The sequence below is a fragment of the Salvia miltiorrhiza genome, chromosome 4, assembly GCF_028751815.1.
Source record: "Salvia miltiorrhiza cultivar Shanhuang (shh) chromosome 4, IMPLAD_Smil_shh, whole genome shotgun sequence".
NCBI classification, from domain to species: Eukaryota; Viridiplantae; Streptophyta; class Magnoliopsida; order Lamiales; family Lamiaceae; genus Salvia; species Salvia miltiorrhiza.
In genome coordinates, this window is record NC_080390.1 from 47,739,889 (window position 1) to 47,759,131 (window position 19,243).

Below are 19,243 nucleotides of genomic sequence, written 5' to 3' on the forward strand. Positions count from 1 at the left end.
GATAATATTTTAATTGGGCTTTTCTTATATAAATTAGTTGATTGTGTTACATGCACCACAACATTGATACTCCAATGCGAATATGAAGTGAAGATATGTGAATTAATGTAGGATATTATCCGTTGAGTAAGATGATGTCTCAACTTCAAATATTTATACTTATACGTGTACAAATGATTGTCCACATCTATTGTAAGATACATATTTTGTTAGGGATCCACATACATTTTTTTAGTGTCATGGCTGATTCACCTCCACTGTTTTTCCAATCCCTTTAATTTGTATTCTAAACAAATACGTTTTGCCTTTGCTTTTGAGAGTTGGCTTACAAATCCTTTTTACGAATTGTATTAGTCAGAATCTCAACCCCAATCACCCCTAAACTTTTGTATGCTACAAGTCTCCTCTTCTTCTTATTTATTTATTTATTTCTCGTGTGTGTCCCGTGTATTAACGAAACTTAGCTACTAAGTTCTTCACTTTACTATTACTTTTAGTCTCCTTAATTTAATAATTTAAAGTTATATTGCATGCCAATATCATCATCATATATATATTTATGTGAATAAAATCGCGGGCAAATCAATTTGATTAAGACCTTTAATTTATAATATAATTCATGAGTTAGTCGCCAAATTTATTACACGCGTACGATGAATGGATTAATAATTTAGAGGTGTAAAGTAGGACGTGCAAATCTCCAAGAAATATAAAATATGTGACAAATATATAGCTTTATTCATTTATGTTCCAAAGAATTATATTTACGAAAATAATTTAGGATTAAAAAAGTTTTAGGAGGTGGGAATTGCATTACGTCAGTTGATTAAAAAGCGAGTTGATTTTTGCAAAATATTCGAAAAGAAAGATGCGAAGTGGCACTAAGGCTGAATGAAACATCGCTTTTTGCAAAATTGATTTCGCCATCACAACTTTGGCAATGTCAAAATCATCAGCCCACCATTTTAACTGCACTTTTTCTCTTAATTTGTTTTCACTTTTACCTTTCTTCAGCAGCTCCAACTTTTCCATAATTGTAAAAAAAGTTGTCAATTATGTGAGGAATTGTTATCACCAATATGGACTCATAAATGGGCATATGATGAAACTTTGTAAAAACGATAAAAGTAATACTCATAAAAATACATCGGCAATGCAATCACACTGAAATTTTCGAAACGTGTCGTGGGCATTAATTTGCTCAAAAAGAGGTACTAGATATAGCGAAAACTTTATAAAGTAATTTCAAACTAGTTTTAAATCATTACATCCTTCTTGCAACATGACTAGCTAACTAATAATGTCAAATGCAAGAATAATTAAGAGTTGATGACCCCCCCCCAACCTAGCCATCTCAGTAGTACATTTGATCAGAATCTCGATTGGTAGAAAAATTATATTAGATCAATAGTTTGATAATTAGCTCACTACTTTTTAAAGTTTGTATGTAAAATCATAATTTGATGAAAGTTCAATAATTATCATGTTATCATTTAAATGTGGCACCAATCATCTATCATATCTCAACCCTCAAATTTACATATATTTTTTTCTTTATTTTTTCTAAAGTCTTTAATCCCACATCAACTTTTTATAAAACTTCATCAAATACAAACTTATATAAAAAGGTATTTCTATTATTCCAACCAAAAATTAACATTTAATTGGTGAAAATGATTGAAATTAATATTATTTCAAATATTGTAGCACTAATATAATTTAGTCAAATGAAATTAATTAAAGAAATACTTTATACTCCATTCGTCCACAAAAAATAGTCTCTTTTAGCTATTTTGGGATGTCCACAAAAATTAGTTCCTTTTTATTTTTAGAAACTATCTATCACATGGTGGGCCATATTCTCAACTCACAATACAATTAATTATCATTATTAACACTACTTTTTAAGAGGGGGCCTTTCTCTACTCATAATACAATAACTATTTTTATTAAAATCTGTGTCGTTCACCTTTATGACTATTTTTGGTGGATGAAGGGAGTATAAAGATTGTTTCATATACTACGATAGTAAAAACAAGGTAAAAATAAGTATAAATAATAACGTTAAATGATTCCCTTCAAAATTAATAAAAATAATCTAAACTAATTATAAATAATGATATAAAACGTTTTTGTGGAATTTCGACGGATTACACAATAATAATTTTATAAATGAAGGAGAGCTTTGATTTTCGGATAGATACAATATTTCGAGATTTGCGGGCTCGGAAGGAAGCCAATTTTTAAGGGAATTTGTTTGTAAGAAACCCAAATTAAGTTTTTGAAACCATGAAAGAAAAATTAAGTGTTAAAACATATAGTTGTATTCGCGAATAGACGTTTGATAAAATTAAATGCATTTAGGAGCTTAATTTATTTGAGGTGATCATTAGGGGTGATGAATGGATCCGGTACGGGATAACCGTACTCAAAATTTGAGAACCTGTACATGAAATAGATCATTTATGTTACCCGTACCTGAATCCGGATGGTGTTCGGTTACTAGTTAAATGGGATGATTATACGGATCTGTTAAACGAGTAATCAATATATCATTTAATTTTTTTAGCTATGTTAGAGGGAAGGCTGGGCACACTACAAAAAAACGCGAAAATAGCGGCCAAAATTAGCGACGGCGAAGCCGCCGCCGGCAATTACCGACGGCACGGCGGCGGCAAAAACGGCGACCCGCCTTTTGCCTATTACCGGTGCATTACCGACGGCAAAACAACCGCCGCTAATTAGCGGCGGTTGTGCCGTCGGTAATTTAAATATATGTTAATTTAAATACAAATTATTTATTACCGACGGCGTTGCCGTCGCTATTTACCGGCGGCAAGAGGCCGCCGCTAATCACCACCGCCGGTGACATCCGGCGATAGCACAACCGCCGTCCGGCCAAAATTACCGACGGCTTTTTTCCGCCTCTAATTACCGACGGCAAACGCCGTCGGTAATTTTTTTATTTTTTATTTATTTTTTTTTTAATTTTTTTTTTCATTTATCATCTAATAAATTGGTCAAATATAATAATACAAAAATATTAAAATTAAATATATATTGAAATACAAGTGAAAATTTAAACATTGATTATTACTAAGAATTCAAGATTCCTAGTAAGAAACTTATAATTATAACGTAAGAATGTTAATTTGATTAGTGATCCACTTGATTAGTGATCCACTCATCAATCATCACTAATCTATTATTATTACTAAGCATTCAAGATTATTAGTAAGAAACTTATAATTATAACTTAATAATGTTAATTTGATTAGTGATTCACACATCACTCATCACTAATGTAAGATATTACTTAAGAATTCAAGATTCTTAGTAAGAATCTTATAATTATAACTTAAGAGTGTTAATTTGATTAGTGATTCACTCATCAATCATCACTACTCTAATATTATTGTTAAGCATTCAAAATTGTTAGTGAGAAACTTATAATTATAACTTAATAATGTTAATTTGATTAGTGATTTACTCATCACTCATCACTAATCTAAGATTATTACTAAGAATCTAAGAAACTTATAATTACAACTTAATAATGTTAATTTCATTAGTGATTTACTCATCAATCAACACTAATCTAATATTATTACTAAGAATTCAAGATTCTTGGTAAAAATCTTATAATTATAACTTAAGAATGTTAATTTGATCAGTGATTCACTCATCAATCATCACTAATCTAATATTATTACTAAGAATTCAAGATTCTTAGTAAGAAACTTATAATTATAACTTAAGAATGTTAATTTGATTAGTGATTCACTCATCAATAATCACTAATCTAATATTATTACTAAGAATTCAAGATTGTTAGGAAGAATCTTATAATTATAACTTAATAATGTTAATTTCATTAGTGATTACTCATCACTCATCACTAATCTAATATTATTACTAAGAATTCAAGATTGTTAGGAAGAATCTTATAATTATAACTTAAGAATGTTAATTTGATTAGTGATTCACTCATCAATCATCACTCATCACTCATCACTAATCTAAGATTATTACTAAGAATTGAAGATTCTTAGTAAGAAACTTATAATTATAACTTAAGAATGTTAATTTGATTAGTGATTCACTCATCAATCATCACTAATCTAATATTATTACTAAGAATTCAAGATTGTTAGGAAGAATCTTATAATTATAACTTAAGAATGTTAATTTGATTAGTGATTCACTCATCAATCATCACTCATCACTCATCACTAATCTAAGATTATTACTAAGAATTCAAGATTCTTAGTAAGAAACTTATAATTATAACTTAAGAATGTTAATTTGATTAGTGATTCACTCATCAATCATCACTAATCTAATATTATTACTAAGAATTCAAGGTTCTTAGTAAAAATCTTGTAATTATAACTTAAGAATGTTAATTTGATTAGTGATTCACTCATCAATCATCACTAATCTAATATTATTACTAAGAATTCAAGATTCTTAGTAAAAATCTTGTAATTATAACTTAAGAATGTTAATTTGATTAGTGATTCACTCATCAATCATCACTAATCTAATATTATTACTAAGAATTCAAGATTCTTAGTAAGAAACTTATAATTATAACTTAAGAATGTTAATTTGATTAGTGATTCACTCATCAATAATCACTAATCTAATATTATTACTAAGCAATATTAAGGATTATTAGTAAGAAACTTATAATTATAACTTAATAATGTTAATTTGATTAGTGATTCACTCATCAATCATCACTAATCTAATATTATTACTAAGAATTCAAGATTGTTTGGAAGAATCTTATAATTATAACTTAAGAATGTTAATTTGATTAGTGATTCACTCATCAATCATCACTCATCACTCATCACTAATCTAAGATTATTACTAAGAATTCAAGATTTTTAGTAAGAAACTTATAATTATAACTTAAGAATGTTAATTTGATTAGTGATTCACTCATCAATCATCACTAATCTAATATTATTACTAAGAATTCAAGATTCTTATTAAAAATCTTGTAATTATAACTTAAGAATGTTAATTTGATTAGTGATTCACTCATCAATCATCACTAATCTCATATTATTACTAAGAATTGAAGATTCTTAGTAAAAATCTTGTAATTATAACTTAAGAATGTTAATTTGATTAGTGATTCACTCATCAATCATCACTAATCTAATATTATTACTAAGAATTCAAGATTCTTAGTAAGAAACTTATAATTATAACTTAAGAATGTTAATTTGATTAGTGATTCACTCATCAATAATCACTAATCTAATATTATTACTAAGCAATATTCAAGATTATTAGTAAGAAACTTATAATTATAACTTAATAATGTTAATTTGATTAGTGATTCACTCATCAATCATCACTAATCTAATATTATTACTAAGAATTCAAGATCCTTAGTAAGTAACTTATAATTATAACTTAAGAATGTTAATTTGATTAGTGATTCACTCATCAATCAACACTAAGGTTATGAATGGTGTATAAACTAGATTGATAAAAAAAAAAAATTGAAAATTAATAATAAATTAATTAATAAATATTTTTCCGACATAAAAATAAGAACGGAAACGAGCCCAATCCGTAATTAACAACATTTTTTGTATATCATCTCGACATATTCTAAGGTTATGAATATATATGATATTGTATATTGAAGTAGACTTTAAATGAATTAATAGATACTATATATATCAATAATACGAGTGTTCTGTACTGGTGACCATTCGAAAAGAACTTCAAGGTTAAGCGTGCTTGACTTAGAGCACAACTAAGATGGGTGACCGACTGGGAAGTTCGTCTAAATTATGCAATACTGTATAAATACCGAAATAAATTGTGGATATACAATAAAATAAATAAATAAATAAAATAAAATAAAAAAAATAAATTAAAAAATATTACCGAGGGCAAATGCCGTCGGTAATGCCGTCGGTAATTACCGACGGCATTTTGCCCTCGGTAATACCTTGAACAACTCCGGCGTGTGCGCCACCACCGTCCGGTGGAAATTACCGACGGTGATCTCGCCGCCGCTAATTACCGACGGCAAATGCCGTCGGTAATTTTCCGGCAACTCTCCGCCGTTCAACGGCGGTATTTAACGGCGGAAATGCCGGCGGCTTCGCCGCCGTTAATTGCCGTCGGCGGCCGATCGCCGTCGGTAATGGCGTTACCGACGAGCCGGTTAGCGACGGCGAGTTGCCGCCGGTAACCTTTATCACCGGCGGCCGTGCCTTATTACCGATGGCATTTTGCCGCAGGTAATCTCCGGTTTTTTTATAGTGGCAGCCATTAAGTAGAGCTTATTTAATCAATTCACCTTCACGATTCCTCGTGTAATCATGCCGTGAACAAATTTCTCTTGGTGCCCCTAGCTTGGAAAATATGATTTTATTTATTAATGAAATTAATCAAAACTTCATTATCTCATCTACCAATTTAAAGAATATGATCATAATCGACAACCACCACACTTTTAGTATTAAAATAAAGGCAGTGAATTTGGGCTCATATCAAGTAAATTTTTTTAATCATAATCGACAATCATCGCCCTTATATTAATTTTCAAATTGATAGCTTTCTTTTCACGTAAAGTTTCTATAGTTATATATTAAAGATATATATTTATATTAATGAAAATATATTTTATAATTTTTAAACTAATTAAATCGATTAATCAAGTATATCTGATCAGTTAATTATCGGATATACCTGATAAAAAAAATCTCAATATTCATGGTCATAATTGTACCCTTTAGCCAAATATCGAGTATTAATTACCTGATAATCGGTGGATTCAATTCAATTTGGATATAATCGGCATCCGATATCCAAGTAAGCAGGCCCAGTGATCCTACTGCTAGCTCCTTTGTAATTAGTTGTTGATGTAGCTGATTGCATTCAATCATATCAATAATAAAATCACTATTTGTCGTGTAAAAGGTTCAAGAAATCTTATATATAGAGAAACGTCAGATTCCACTTTATTACACACATAGATTTGATGTCAATGATACATATGTACGGTTTTGTTCTTAATGAAATTAATTAATACTCATGATGACATAGTAAAATCAATTATCACCCTAAAGATCCTTGTTCGACAAGATTTCAAACTCATTACCAATGTGGAACACAAAAGTAAGTTCACCACAATCAGCTCAACTTGTTAAATTAATTTGTATTTAGTAAAAAGAAAGTTGGCGGAATTCTTACAAAAATAATAATCCTAGACTTATCTTTTGGACTCTTACTAAAAAACAAATATAGCCACATATATGCGAAAGGAAAACGTTCACGATATATAATTTTGATTAAGACATTAGTGCATGTATATATGATTAAGACATGAGTGCTAACTTAATTAAGAATATGGTATGAACACATAATTAAATATGTGTTTTCGTAATATAATTTGGAGGAAAAAAGTGGCCAAAAACACCTTTTAAAAGGTGAATGCTTTTCCAACTAAAGTTGAACGTGGAAAACAAATTAAAGGTAGGGGTGGGGGAGAGGAAGACCCAATTTCCTGAGTGTATTTCCTTTTGGTATTATAATTGCAGCAGCATATATTCTTCTACTTCAGTTGCTTTCATCAGGCCTATGGCATTTCCTCACCCAATTATACACACACACACACAATATTATGGAATAATTGTAACTAGAAGTTTTATTTTGTGAATTTAGGCGGAATTAACAATAATGGAAGTTTATCTTCCACGAAGTTCTCAGGAAAGAGATACTTTAAAAATGATCGATCAAAACTAAAGTAGGAATATCTCTTCATGGCTAAGTTGGTGTGATTCACTCACCAAATAGTTCGATATGATGTACTAATATTTTGTAATTCTACATTAAATATCAGTGTAAGGTTTCATTTGGATATTGATATATATTCAACTACGTTAATAATATACTATTAATTATTGGCTCAAAAGAAAAAATAGTATTAATTAATTTGAGAAGTAAATTGAGTATTAATAGTCTAGAGTAACTTCATCGATTATACTATCCTACAATCGGTCATGAAAATGGCTGTCGACCATGATTTGTATATTCAGGAAACCTTTAGTTTTTTTTTCATCAAAGACAAACTGCCATTCAATCATTTTATAAAAAACAATATTTTGTATACAAATAATCAATCATGTGAAATTTGACTAAAAATGCTATCTTTCGTAAGAAATAAGAATACTGCATAAATCAGTATATAGTGTTGCATAAGCTGCAGTATAATACTGCACAAATTTTTACCTAGGTTCGGATCCTGGAGGAACGAAAATTTTATCTAATTAATTGAATTCAGTTATGCAATCATTACAACCAACCTATGCAAAATATATATTTGCTTATGCATTCATTCTCATTTCTCACCATATTTGTCCATTTTCATTTAATATTCTCCATATATATATATATATATATATATATATATATATATATATTTTCCTTTTGAGTCTTGTAAGAAATTTTTATAGTCGACTTCAACATGATAAAAGTTACCAGCAAAAGTAACAACTTTACGAGCTCTATGGGGAGAAGAACTTTTGGACCATTATGGACGGTGTATAATTGAGTGGCAGAAATTTTTTTCTAATAAAGTTGATCGTAAATCTTTACATAGAATTTTTCGTGAAAGCCATTTCATATATATTGTGATATATATGATATATCTTCATACTTAAAGTGGTCCTAGTGAAAGTGATAAAACCATGCATGGCACCCACCTCCTCCACTCATATATATCACTTTGTTTTAATAGTTGACCTAGCTAAATTCACTCTTTAAATCTTTCAAACATTTTTGAAAAAGAAATTCCAAATTTCATAAGAAATAATGTTATAGCCCTTTTTGTTTTCTCAATCAATTTGTGGTCCTCATCATGCATGTTAGTTAACCAAGCTTTATATATGGATATTCAAAAATAAATAACGTTGCGTCGATCGATGAGATTATACATTGATTTTTAATTTGTAGTAATTAGTAATAACTACATATGTTGAGTTATTTGAAAAATTATTTTATGCGTAATGCATGTTAGATATTAAGATTACTTCCAAGAATTAATAGGCAATCTATCCATATTCACACTTAGTAAACGGAAATAGTACACATGAAGATAAGAAAAAATTTAAATACTAGTCTTTTTTTTCTTCTTCAGGTAAATGTACCAATATATCTTTAATAATTAAAAAAAAAATCGCAATTGTTACACACTTTTATTAAAATAGTGTAATAGTATTAATACACTATTACACTATTTTTACAAAAGTGCGTAACAGTATAAAAAGTGTGTATTTCCAAAAAAGTGTATAATTGTGGCGACTATTACACGATTCTGAAAATTGTGTAAATTGAAAAAAGTGTGTAACAATGTATTTTACACTATTACACGATACACGGATATTTTGATTACAAAGGCTACCATTTTCATATTTTTATTCATATGGATAAAATTTCCTTTTACTATGGACATGTTTTCTTTAGTTGTAAATTATCATGAAAAAATGAGAGGTAAAAAAATAATCTCCCTTTAAATTCTTCCTTTATTTTCCATAATTTTTTACAAAAGAGAATTTCACCATTTTGCATTCATGATTTTCACTCAAATGAGGCATAATATTATCCCTTCATCTTTTGTGTGATAATATTACCCATATTTGGAATGAAAAGAAGGAATGAGGAATGGTGAAATTCTATTTCATAAAAAATGAGGGAAAAGAAAATGAGGAATTTAAAGGGGAGATTTTTTTTATCCCTTATTTTCTCATGATAAATTTATAACAAAAGAGAACATACACTATGTGGTTTGGACTAGAATAGAGTGTTGTCTCTGCTTTTTTAATATATGAACTGAGAAGTATTTGATACGATTAGTATAAATTTGTTTATCTTTTTTTGAAAAAACAACATTTCCTTTTTCCAAATGTAGCACAAAAAAAATCAGTAAAAAATTTGTAGCAGCACTGAACTTAGCAGGTTCGAATATTAGCTCCCTAGTTATGAGTGAGTGAGTGAGTATACACACACTTTTATGGTGCTAAACACTAAGAAATTTAGAAGATAAAATTGCTACATAATTTACTATCAACGTCATTTCGTAAACTATAATGGAAATTATTTATATATAAACAGTCGGATTTACTAATGAGTACGAGATAAATTAACATTATATATGTAGGGAAGAGCTACCGTGAGAGCATCTCTTAAAATAAGAAATACGAACTAGGAAAAATGTATGAATTTTATATAGAACACGTATGAATTCGCTGTATAAAAGTATGAATTGCGAAAAATAATTTTTTGCTACCTTTGGGATTCGAACTCAAGACCATGCATTCATCCAATAGGATGATGAATCAACCGTAAATCTTGATGATCTAAGGGCTGAAAATGATTTTTATTTTACATCTTAAGAAATGTACTTATTTTAGCCCCCTATAGGAAGAGGTTCAAATAAGAACTACTAAATTAAATAAGAACATAGAACTATTTACAGTCATTCGATCATGAATTTTTTGTGGTGGATGCATCCAGGGACGGAGTCAAGAATTAAGTTTGGGGGGGAGCTGAACATGTATGGGGGCCCCGAGAAAAAAAATTTGGGCATTCCGTATATATATTTAAGGCATATTTTACTAAAATACAAGGATAATAATAATAATAATAATAATAATAATAATAATAATAATAATAATAATAATAATAATAATAATAATAATAATAATAATAATAACGAACAATATTTTCATAGATTATATAGTTTCAATATATTACAAATTAGTTTCAACACATTACAATTTTTTTTGAACATTTCGCATATTTTAGGCCTTTTTAATTAAAAGACAAGCATAATCTAAATAACAATTACAATTTTTTTTTGGGCATTTCATATACTCCATTTTCTATTAAAAGACAAGTATAATAATAATAGTAATAGTAATAATGAACAATATTTTCATAGATTATATAGTTTTAAATAACACGATTATCCTTAAGTTAAGTTTATATAAGTGAATATAATAAGCAAATCAAGTTTTGTATAACAAAGTTCTTTTATAATAAGTATAGACATATATCTATATATATCTTCGAAAGAAGGAATTGAATAAGGGACTACCGATCTACTCTACTTGTTTCTTTCTTGTTGTTTGAGCGCTTAAACGCTCGTTTAAGGGCTCGCTTGAGTGAAGCCCTGTAAGGGCTTTCAAACTCTTGAAAAGAGCTCAATCCGGAGTACTCCTAGTCCAAATATTTAAATAAATAAATAAATAAATAAATAAAATTCTCAAAATTTGGGAGGGGGCTCCCCCCGCTTCGTCCTTGGATGCATCATCTTGGTGGATGAATGCATTACCTGGATTCAAGGCGATTTTTTTTTTCAAATACAGTAAATTTAACGGTGGGTGCATTAATTTCTACAATAAATGCAATAATTTTAATAATTCTTATGTCCTCACAAAATATGTAGTTCTCACTAGAATCACACCTTATGTATAGCTACATAAATCTTTATGTAGCTATATACAGGGACGGAGCCAGGGGGCTAGGGGGGCTAGAGCCCCCTCCCAAATTTTGAGTTTTTTTTTTGTTTTAAAATATATATAGATATATGTTTATACATATTATAAAATAATTTTGTTTTATAAAAGAGTATTTGGTTATTATATTCTCTCATATATACTTAATTTAAGGATAATTTTGTTATTTAAAACTATATAATCTATGAAATATTGTTTGTTATTATTACTATTATACTTGTCTTTTAATAAAAAATGCCTAATATGTATGAAATGCTAAAAAAAATTATAATATATTGAAACTAATTTGTGATATATAGAAAATATATAATCTATGAACATGTTTGTTATTATTATTATTATGCTTGCTTTTTAATAAAAAATGTCTTAAATATATGGAATGTCCAAAAAAAGTTTTGTGATATATTGAAACTATATAATCTATGAAAATATTGTTCGTTATTATTAGTATTATGCTCGTATTTTAATAAAAAAATACCTTAAATATACATAATGCCCAAAAAAAAAAATTCTCGGGGGCTACCGCCCCCAAACCTCCGTGCAAGTTCAGCCCCCCCGAACTTAATTCCTGGCTCCGTCCCTGGCTATGTATATATATATATATAGGGTAGAGTTCAACAAGAACGTAAATATTTGCAAAGTCTAGAGTCATAATCTCGTTCGTTAGATCGATTTTAATCAAGGGCTGAGATTAAAAGCAAATATTAGTATCCCTTAAATTACTCACATCCCTCTCTCCTCTCTCCTCTCTCATCTCTCTCTTTCCCGTCCCTTTTTCCCTCTCTCTCGTCTCTCACACAGAACACACACACACACACAGAACACACACAAAAGGTGGCGCTGCCTCCTTCCTCGGCGCCGCCCAAGTTCAGCCATCAAGTTGTGTTGAACTTGTGTTGAATGGTATTGAACTTCTGAACTTCTGAACTTCTGAACTTGTGTTGAACTTGTGTTGAACTTGTGGTATTGAACTTCTGAACTTGTGTTGAACTTGTCTTGGATCGGCGGTGGTGGCTGAACTTCTAAACTTCTGAACTTCTGAACTTCTGAACGCTGAACTTCAGAACTTCTGAACGCTGAACTTTTGTGTGTGTGTGTGTGTGTGTTCTGTGTGAGAGACGAGAGAGAGGGAAAAAGGGACGGGTGAGAGAGAGATGAGAGATGAGAGAGGAGAGAGGAGAGAGGGAAAAAGTGACGGAAGAAAGAGAGAGGAGAGAGGAGAGAGGGATGTGAGTAATTTAAGGGATACTAATATTTGCTTTTAATCTCAGCCCTTGATTAAAATCGATCTAACGAACGATATTATGACTCTAGACTTTGCAAATATTTATGTTCTTGCTGAACTCTTTCCTATATATATATATATATATATATATATATATATATATATATATATATATATAGATTTATATATATATATATAGGGGAGGGCTACAGTAAAAACACTTCTTAAAATATAAATATAAACGTTTTTTAATGTACGAATTTTATCCAACAGGGTTACGAATTCATCCAACATGGTTACGAATTGTGAAAAATAAATTTTTGCTACCTTTGGGATTCGAACCCAGGACCACGAATTCATCCAAAAGGGTTACGAATCAACCGTAGATCTTGATGATCTAAGGGCTGAAAAACATTTATATTTTATACACTTAAGAGTGTTTTTATTCTAGCCCTCCCCTATATATATATATATATATATATATATATATATATATATATATATATATATATAGGGGAAGGCTAAAATAAGAACGCTTCTTAAAATATAAATTAGGAACCATTTTCAGCCCTTAGATCATCAAGATCTACGGTTGATTCATCACCTTGTTGGATAAATTCATGGTCCTGAGTTCGAATCCCAAAGGTAGCAAAAAATTATTTTTCGCAATTCATACCTTTATACAGTTTATTCATGCGTGTTATACATAAAATTCATGCATTTTTGCTGGTTCGTAATTCTTCATGCATATTGGAATTTATGGATGGAGACTTTTCCTTCAACCTATTGTCCTAATTATTTTGATTCTGATGAGGAAGCATTTCTACCTTTTCTCTAGTACTATGTAATCAAGATCTTAGAGACAATGCTTACGAGTAACATGCAAAAAGATCCTCTTTATATTCGCTCATCATGTCGTTAATTTCCGAAAACTAAATGAGTCTTTAATTTATGAAATTAATGTTGATTATTAATCGATACCGGTTGAAATAAAGTTAATGATATGTTTTCATCTTAAGAAGTTTATTTGGCAAATGATTTACTACATCAGAAAATTGATGAATAATTATTAATTAATATTCATTTTGACGTCATTTCATAGTTGGACCAAGAATAAAAGTGAACTTTTCTTTTTTTTATATTTCGAAAACAATCCCCTAAGCATCAAAATGCGAAAAATACTGGTATATACTGCTGTGCACGAGCTGAAGTATGTGTTTGACCTTAGGCAAAAGAATTTTCTGACTATATTATTCTTCATATTCTATATTCTTTTAGCTATGACGTGAAGAAACCAGCGTATGTTAATTTTTTTAGTTGACCCAATTTCATTTTGAGTAGAGCTTGGAAAAAATTCATGCAAATATATAAAATCTGTCAAATAAATTATTAAAACGAATGAAAAGAAGAATGTATTAGTTATAATTAATACCAACCTGCAACAATTGAGTCATCATTCTAGTTTCTATATTAAGATTCTAATGGGATTATCAACTACCAAGGTGGATATCGACGTTTCTGTTCACCAAGAAGGTTGTGCGATGGGTGTTGGTTTTATCTTCAGAGATCACAGGGAGAGATATTGGCTGTTGTTGCTCGATACATTAGATTCGCGGAGACGGTTCTTAGAGCATCCACAGTAGGCGCGGACGCCGGCGCGCAATGCCGCACCACCACCTTCCCCGTGCCCAGCCCCCCTCTCCACACCCAGTGCACAGCGGTTTGTGATTGGGCGTGTGTTATACACGGCCCAATCAAATTTTTTCATGCCATTAACAAAGAAAATAAAAAACTGGCCCCCGGCCTTTTCAGCGTTTTGGCAGGGAGCGGTTTGCAAACGGCTCTTTTGCAAAAATAAAATAAAATTATCTAGTACTATATTGCTTCAATAAATTACTTCATTTTCCTATTCAATTTCACACATGATTCTCATTCTTCTTCTTCGTCATCTTTCTTTCTTTCTTATATATATATTTCTTTGTGCTAAAAGAATGGATGATAGTTGGGGAAAATATTGGAGCAATTACCCCCAAAATCCCTTTCCCGAATCCCGACAATGCAAATTCACCCGCCAAGCTTTCTCGTCATTCACTCAAGATTCAAACGCCTTTCAATCAATCTAGTGTTAAATTCTAATTTCAATGAAATTTATGTTATTAAATATAATATTAAATTAATTGAAAACAAACGTTAAAAATAAAGACAAAATAAAATACAAATTTTAAGAGTTGGAGTGTTGGCTCTCCAATGTAGAGGGTGGGCTCTTAAATAGTAGGGACCACTTTTAAGAGCTCATCTTGACTCTCCTATGTGGATACCCTTATAGGGGAGTTACACGCACTTTTGTTTGGTGATTGGGTTTTGCTTCGACCATGACCTTGGTCCTGTCCAAGTGTATACAAATTTCATTAGGCAATTCCTATGGCGTTCTAAGTCTCTCAATAACAATGTTTTTGAAGCTTTCTCTTGTGTTAAGAAATATAGAGTTATCGAGTTTAATGACATTTGTATGGAATTCAATTTTGTGGCTCATAGTCTTGCAATTTTACTATTATTTATTTTAAGAAGTAATGATTTGAAAGTTGAATTTTCATCCTGGCTCCTGGATGGCTAGAAATATTATTGTTGTGTCTTTTGCCTATAGAAAATACTATAAGCAATTTGATGACGAATAACTTACTTTGAAAAATTAATTTAAATTGAATTCGAAAATAAGAAGACAGAGAGACAATCACATATCCAATGAATGATTGGAACAAAAAAGTCTATGATTTTTTTTAGATACATAAAGAGTTGGTCTTTTGTGAGACTGAGTATATGGGTGAGATCGATTCTGACCCCGATCCGACTGATCAACAATAATTACTTTGAATTATCCAGCCCAGATCTGCTCAGATCCACGCCCCAACCTCGATACGACCCGTCTTACCCATACACTTAGTCTCCCAGGAGAATTTAAATTAAATATGAATATTTTCTCTATATAAAAATTTAAATTATTAAATCGATGTGTTGAAAATTCATGAATTGAATAATTATCGTAATATAGATTGACATGATAGTTACCGGGTTTTTTTGTTCAATATATCACCTAGGCAATTCATGCCAGTGATAAACATATCTATATACTAATATGTAATTAGAGAGTTTTTTTATCTATGCCGGTGATAAACAAATCAAATGCACGGTTATGAACTTTTACAAGAAATTCGAAAATCATGGGAAAAATAAGAACTCGTTCAAATTTGGTAAATTTTGACGCTATTTATCCTTTATTAAAATATATTTTGTATTTATTTATATTTTGATTCTATTTAATATTTATATTTATTTATTTAAATATGTCGTTTAATTTCGATGTTCACCATAAATTGCACACAATGACTAAATAATGTTGCAAAAGGTACGTGCTAATATTTGACTAAATAATCCCTCCCCTTTGCAACAATACTTTACATAATAATTAACATCTTATTTATGTAATCGGGTATATATATTGAATAATTACTTCTCTTAATTAGCAGTTCCAAGATCAGACGTGGTTCACCACAAAAACACAACAAAAAGCAAAGTTGGTAGATTCTATCATATACTATTTCTCTAATTTTTTTACATTCTGTCTCATTCATGTATTCACGCACGCATATATAGTCATAACCATTATTTAGGAAATGATCATGCAGATGGAAGAATTTCCTAAGAAACGACCAATTTTTTATGATATAGTACGATCAAGAAAAAGAATTTGAATATTGAAACACCTGAAAAAATTAATAAAAAGAAAAAAGAAAGAATTTGAACATCCTTAATTATATACCAGTTCGATGGATTCAATGTGAGAACATGGAGTTAAGGAAGAAAATTCGCATCAATGTGCATCTACGTACCTACCTCTATACTAATCAACACAAAGATATGAGAAAGCAACTTTCCGTGATTCTTGCAGGCCGTCCAGGCCAACAATATATGTGTTAACTTCTCCTCCGACGTTTCATGAGAAAATTAAAACTGCAACAATTAATTAAAATTAAAGAAGAGGCGTCAAAAACGTGAAATTAAAAACAAGTGAAAAGTCGCTGGAGAAAAGCCACAATAATTAGTGAAGATCGAAAGCCGAGAATCAAACAAAGTAAGGACAGCACAATAAAGCGTTACTTGTTGTGAGTCTTGATCAACAAGCTTCCGACAAATACATCAATCAATCCTCTAATTTTAATCTTCTCACTTACTCCAACCCGACCCCACCTACATGTATTGTCTGCGTCTTAATATAGCATGATCATCATACACTAACATCTTATTAATTAATTTATAAAAAAATTCGATTTTTCAAACGGGGCCCCACCCCACCACCACCGCAATGCCATCCCCATGCACGCAAAGTTAAAAAGGCAACAACGATGATCCACAAAAAGCTAGCCCAACAATTCCTCTTCCATTTCTCATCCCCCAAAACCTAGAGGAATTGAAGATTATTGAGAAAGAGTGTATATTTGCAAGAAAAGATAAAGGCCGTTGTGGTTTGAAGAAATGAAAGTGCCCTTCCCTGCAAAGAGAGCAGCAGCAGAAGCATCCCGCCCCTACGAGCCCAAATCCGTCCTCGAGCTCCGAGGAAGCCCGAGCCCGGTGGGCGAGCAGAAGATCATCAGCGAACTGGAGGATCATGTGCTGATCAGCCCACAATTGGACGAGTGGGATTCCTTGATGAGAGATTTGGGGCTGCACGACGACCCCAACCCCGATTTCGGCCTCCTCTCCGATATCCCGCCTCAAAACCCTATCGCCGATCTCGTCGGCTCCGACTACGTGGACGACCTCATCCGCCTGGCCGAGTGCTTCGAGACCAACTCGCTCCAGCTGGCCCACCTCATACTTGCGCGCCTCAATCAACGCCTCCGATCCGCCTCCGGGAAACCCTTGCAGCGAGCCGCCTTCTACTTGAAGGAAGCCCTGCAGTCGCTCCTCACGGGCTCCACCCCTCCCATGCACCAGCCGCAGGAGATCATCCACACCATCAAGGCTCACAAGACCTTCTCCAGCATATCTCCCATCCCCATGTTCTCCAGCTTCACCGCCAACCAGGCCCTGCTCGACGCCCTCCACGGCTCCATGCTCCTCCACGTCATCGACTTCGACATCGCCCTCGGCGGCCACTGGGCCTCCTTCCTCCGGGACCTCTCCGACAACCCCGACGCCCGCAACCCCGCCCTCCGGATATCGGCGCTCGTGCCGGAGGACTACGCCGCCGAGTCCACCCTCATCAGGGACAACCTCACCCACTTCGCCAGGGAACTCAACATCAGCTTCGAGATCGATTTCGTCTTGATCCGCACCTTTGAGTACCTGTCCTTCAAGTCCATCAAGTTCGTCCAAGGGGAGAAGCTGGCCGTGCTTCTCTCGCCGGCGATATTCCGCCACGTGGGGACGGCCTTCCTCAACGACCTGCGCCGGCTCTCGCCGCACGTGGTGGTGCACGTGGACGCCGAGGGCCAGATGGGCTTCGGCACGACGTCGTACCGCCAGGCCGTGATCGACGGCCTCGAGTTCTACTCCACGCTCTTGGAGTCCTTGGAGGCCGCCAACTTCAACGGCGCCGGCGCCGGGGATTGGATGCGGAAGATCGAGACGTTCGTGCTCTACCCCAAGATCCTCGAGGGGGTGGAGGCGGCGGGGCGGCGGGGCACGGCCTGGAGGGAGGCGCTGGTGGCGGCGGGGATGCGGCAGGTGGGGCTGAGTCAGTTCGCCGAGTTTCAGGCGGAGTGTTTGCTGCGGAGAGTGCAAGTCAGAGGATTCCACGTCGTCAAGAGACAGGCGGAGATGATGCTTTGCTGGCACGATAGGCCGCTTGTCGCCACCTCAGCTTGGAGGTTTTGATTAACCTTTAATCCCAAAATTAGCAAGTTAATCAACTTCGCTTATCCTGTTTATGCTTAACCTCATGTGATCCATATGTTCACGTTCAATTAGCTGGATCACTCTTCAATACTATTTTACTCTTCCACTTTTCATTCTACACTGCTTTTTTCCAAATCCATACTTCCATTAAATTTGAGGACAAGGATGTTCCCATACAATTTGCTTGTCAATAAATACTAATACTTTTTCCATTTTCGGTGACCAAATTAATATTCAGAATCTTGTGAAATTAGTTACGTAAGTATTGTACGAATTATTGAACGCGCGACTTGTACACCTGTTGGCCTTTGTTAGAGAGACTACTACGTAGGTTAGTGTTCAAGAAAATAATACTCCCTCCGATCCATTTTAAATGAAACAAAATTATAAGATTGTCCTATAATTTTGGGCCATTCAAAGTAGGACGGAGGGAGTAATTAAAATATAACAAAAAAAATTATAAAATTGTTCTTGATATCTATATATACACTTAAGATGGTACATTCATCGTAAATTTTCACGATCGAAGAGTTGAAAATTATTCTCCGTTCTTATTTTGTTTAAAAGA

The 19,243-nt window shown here is 32.6% G+C and overlaps 1 protein-coding gene across 1 annotated transcript; it reads left to right on the forward strand.

Annotated features, from left to right (window-relative positions):
* Window positions 1-16,932: 16,932 nt before the first annotated feature.
* LOC131023914 (scarecrow-like protein 15) lies at window positions 16,933-18,902 on the forward strand. The gene has a single exon (XM_057953559.1). It carries the CDS (start codon window positions 17,311-17,313, stop codon window positions 18,652-18,654), a length of 1,344 nt encoding a protein of 447 aa, XP_057809542.1. The 5' UTR covers window positions 16,933-17,310; the 3' UTR covers window positions 18,655-18,902.
* The last annotated feature ends 341 nt before the right edge of the window (window positions 18,903-19,243 follow it).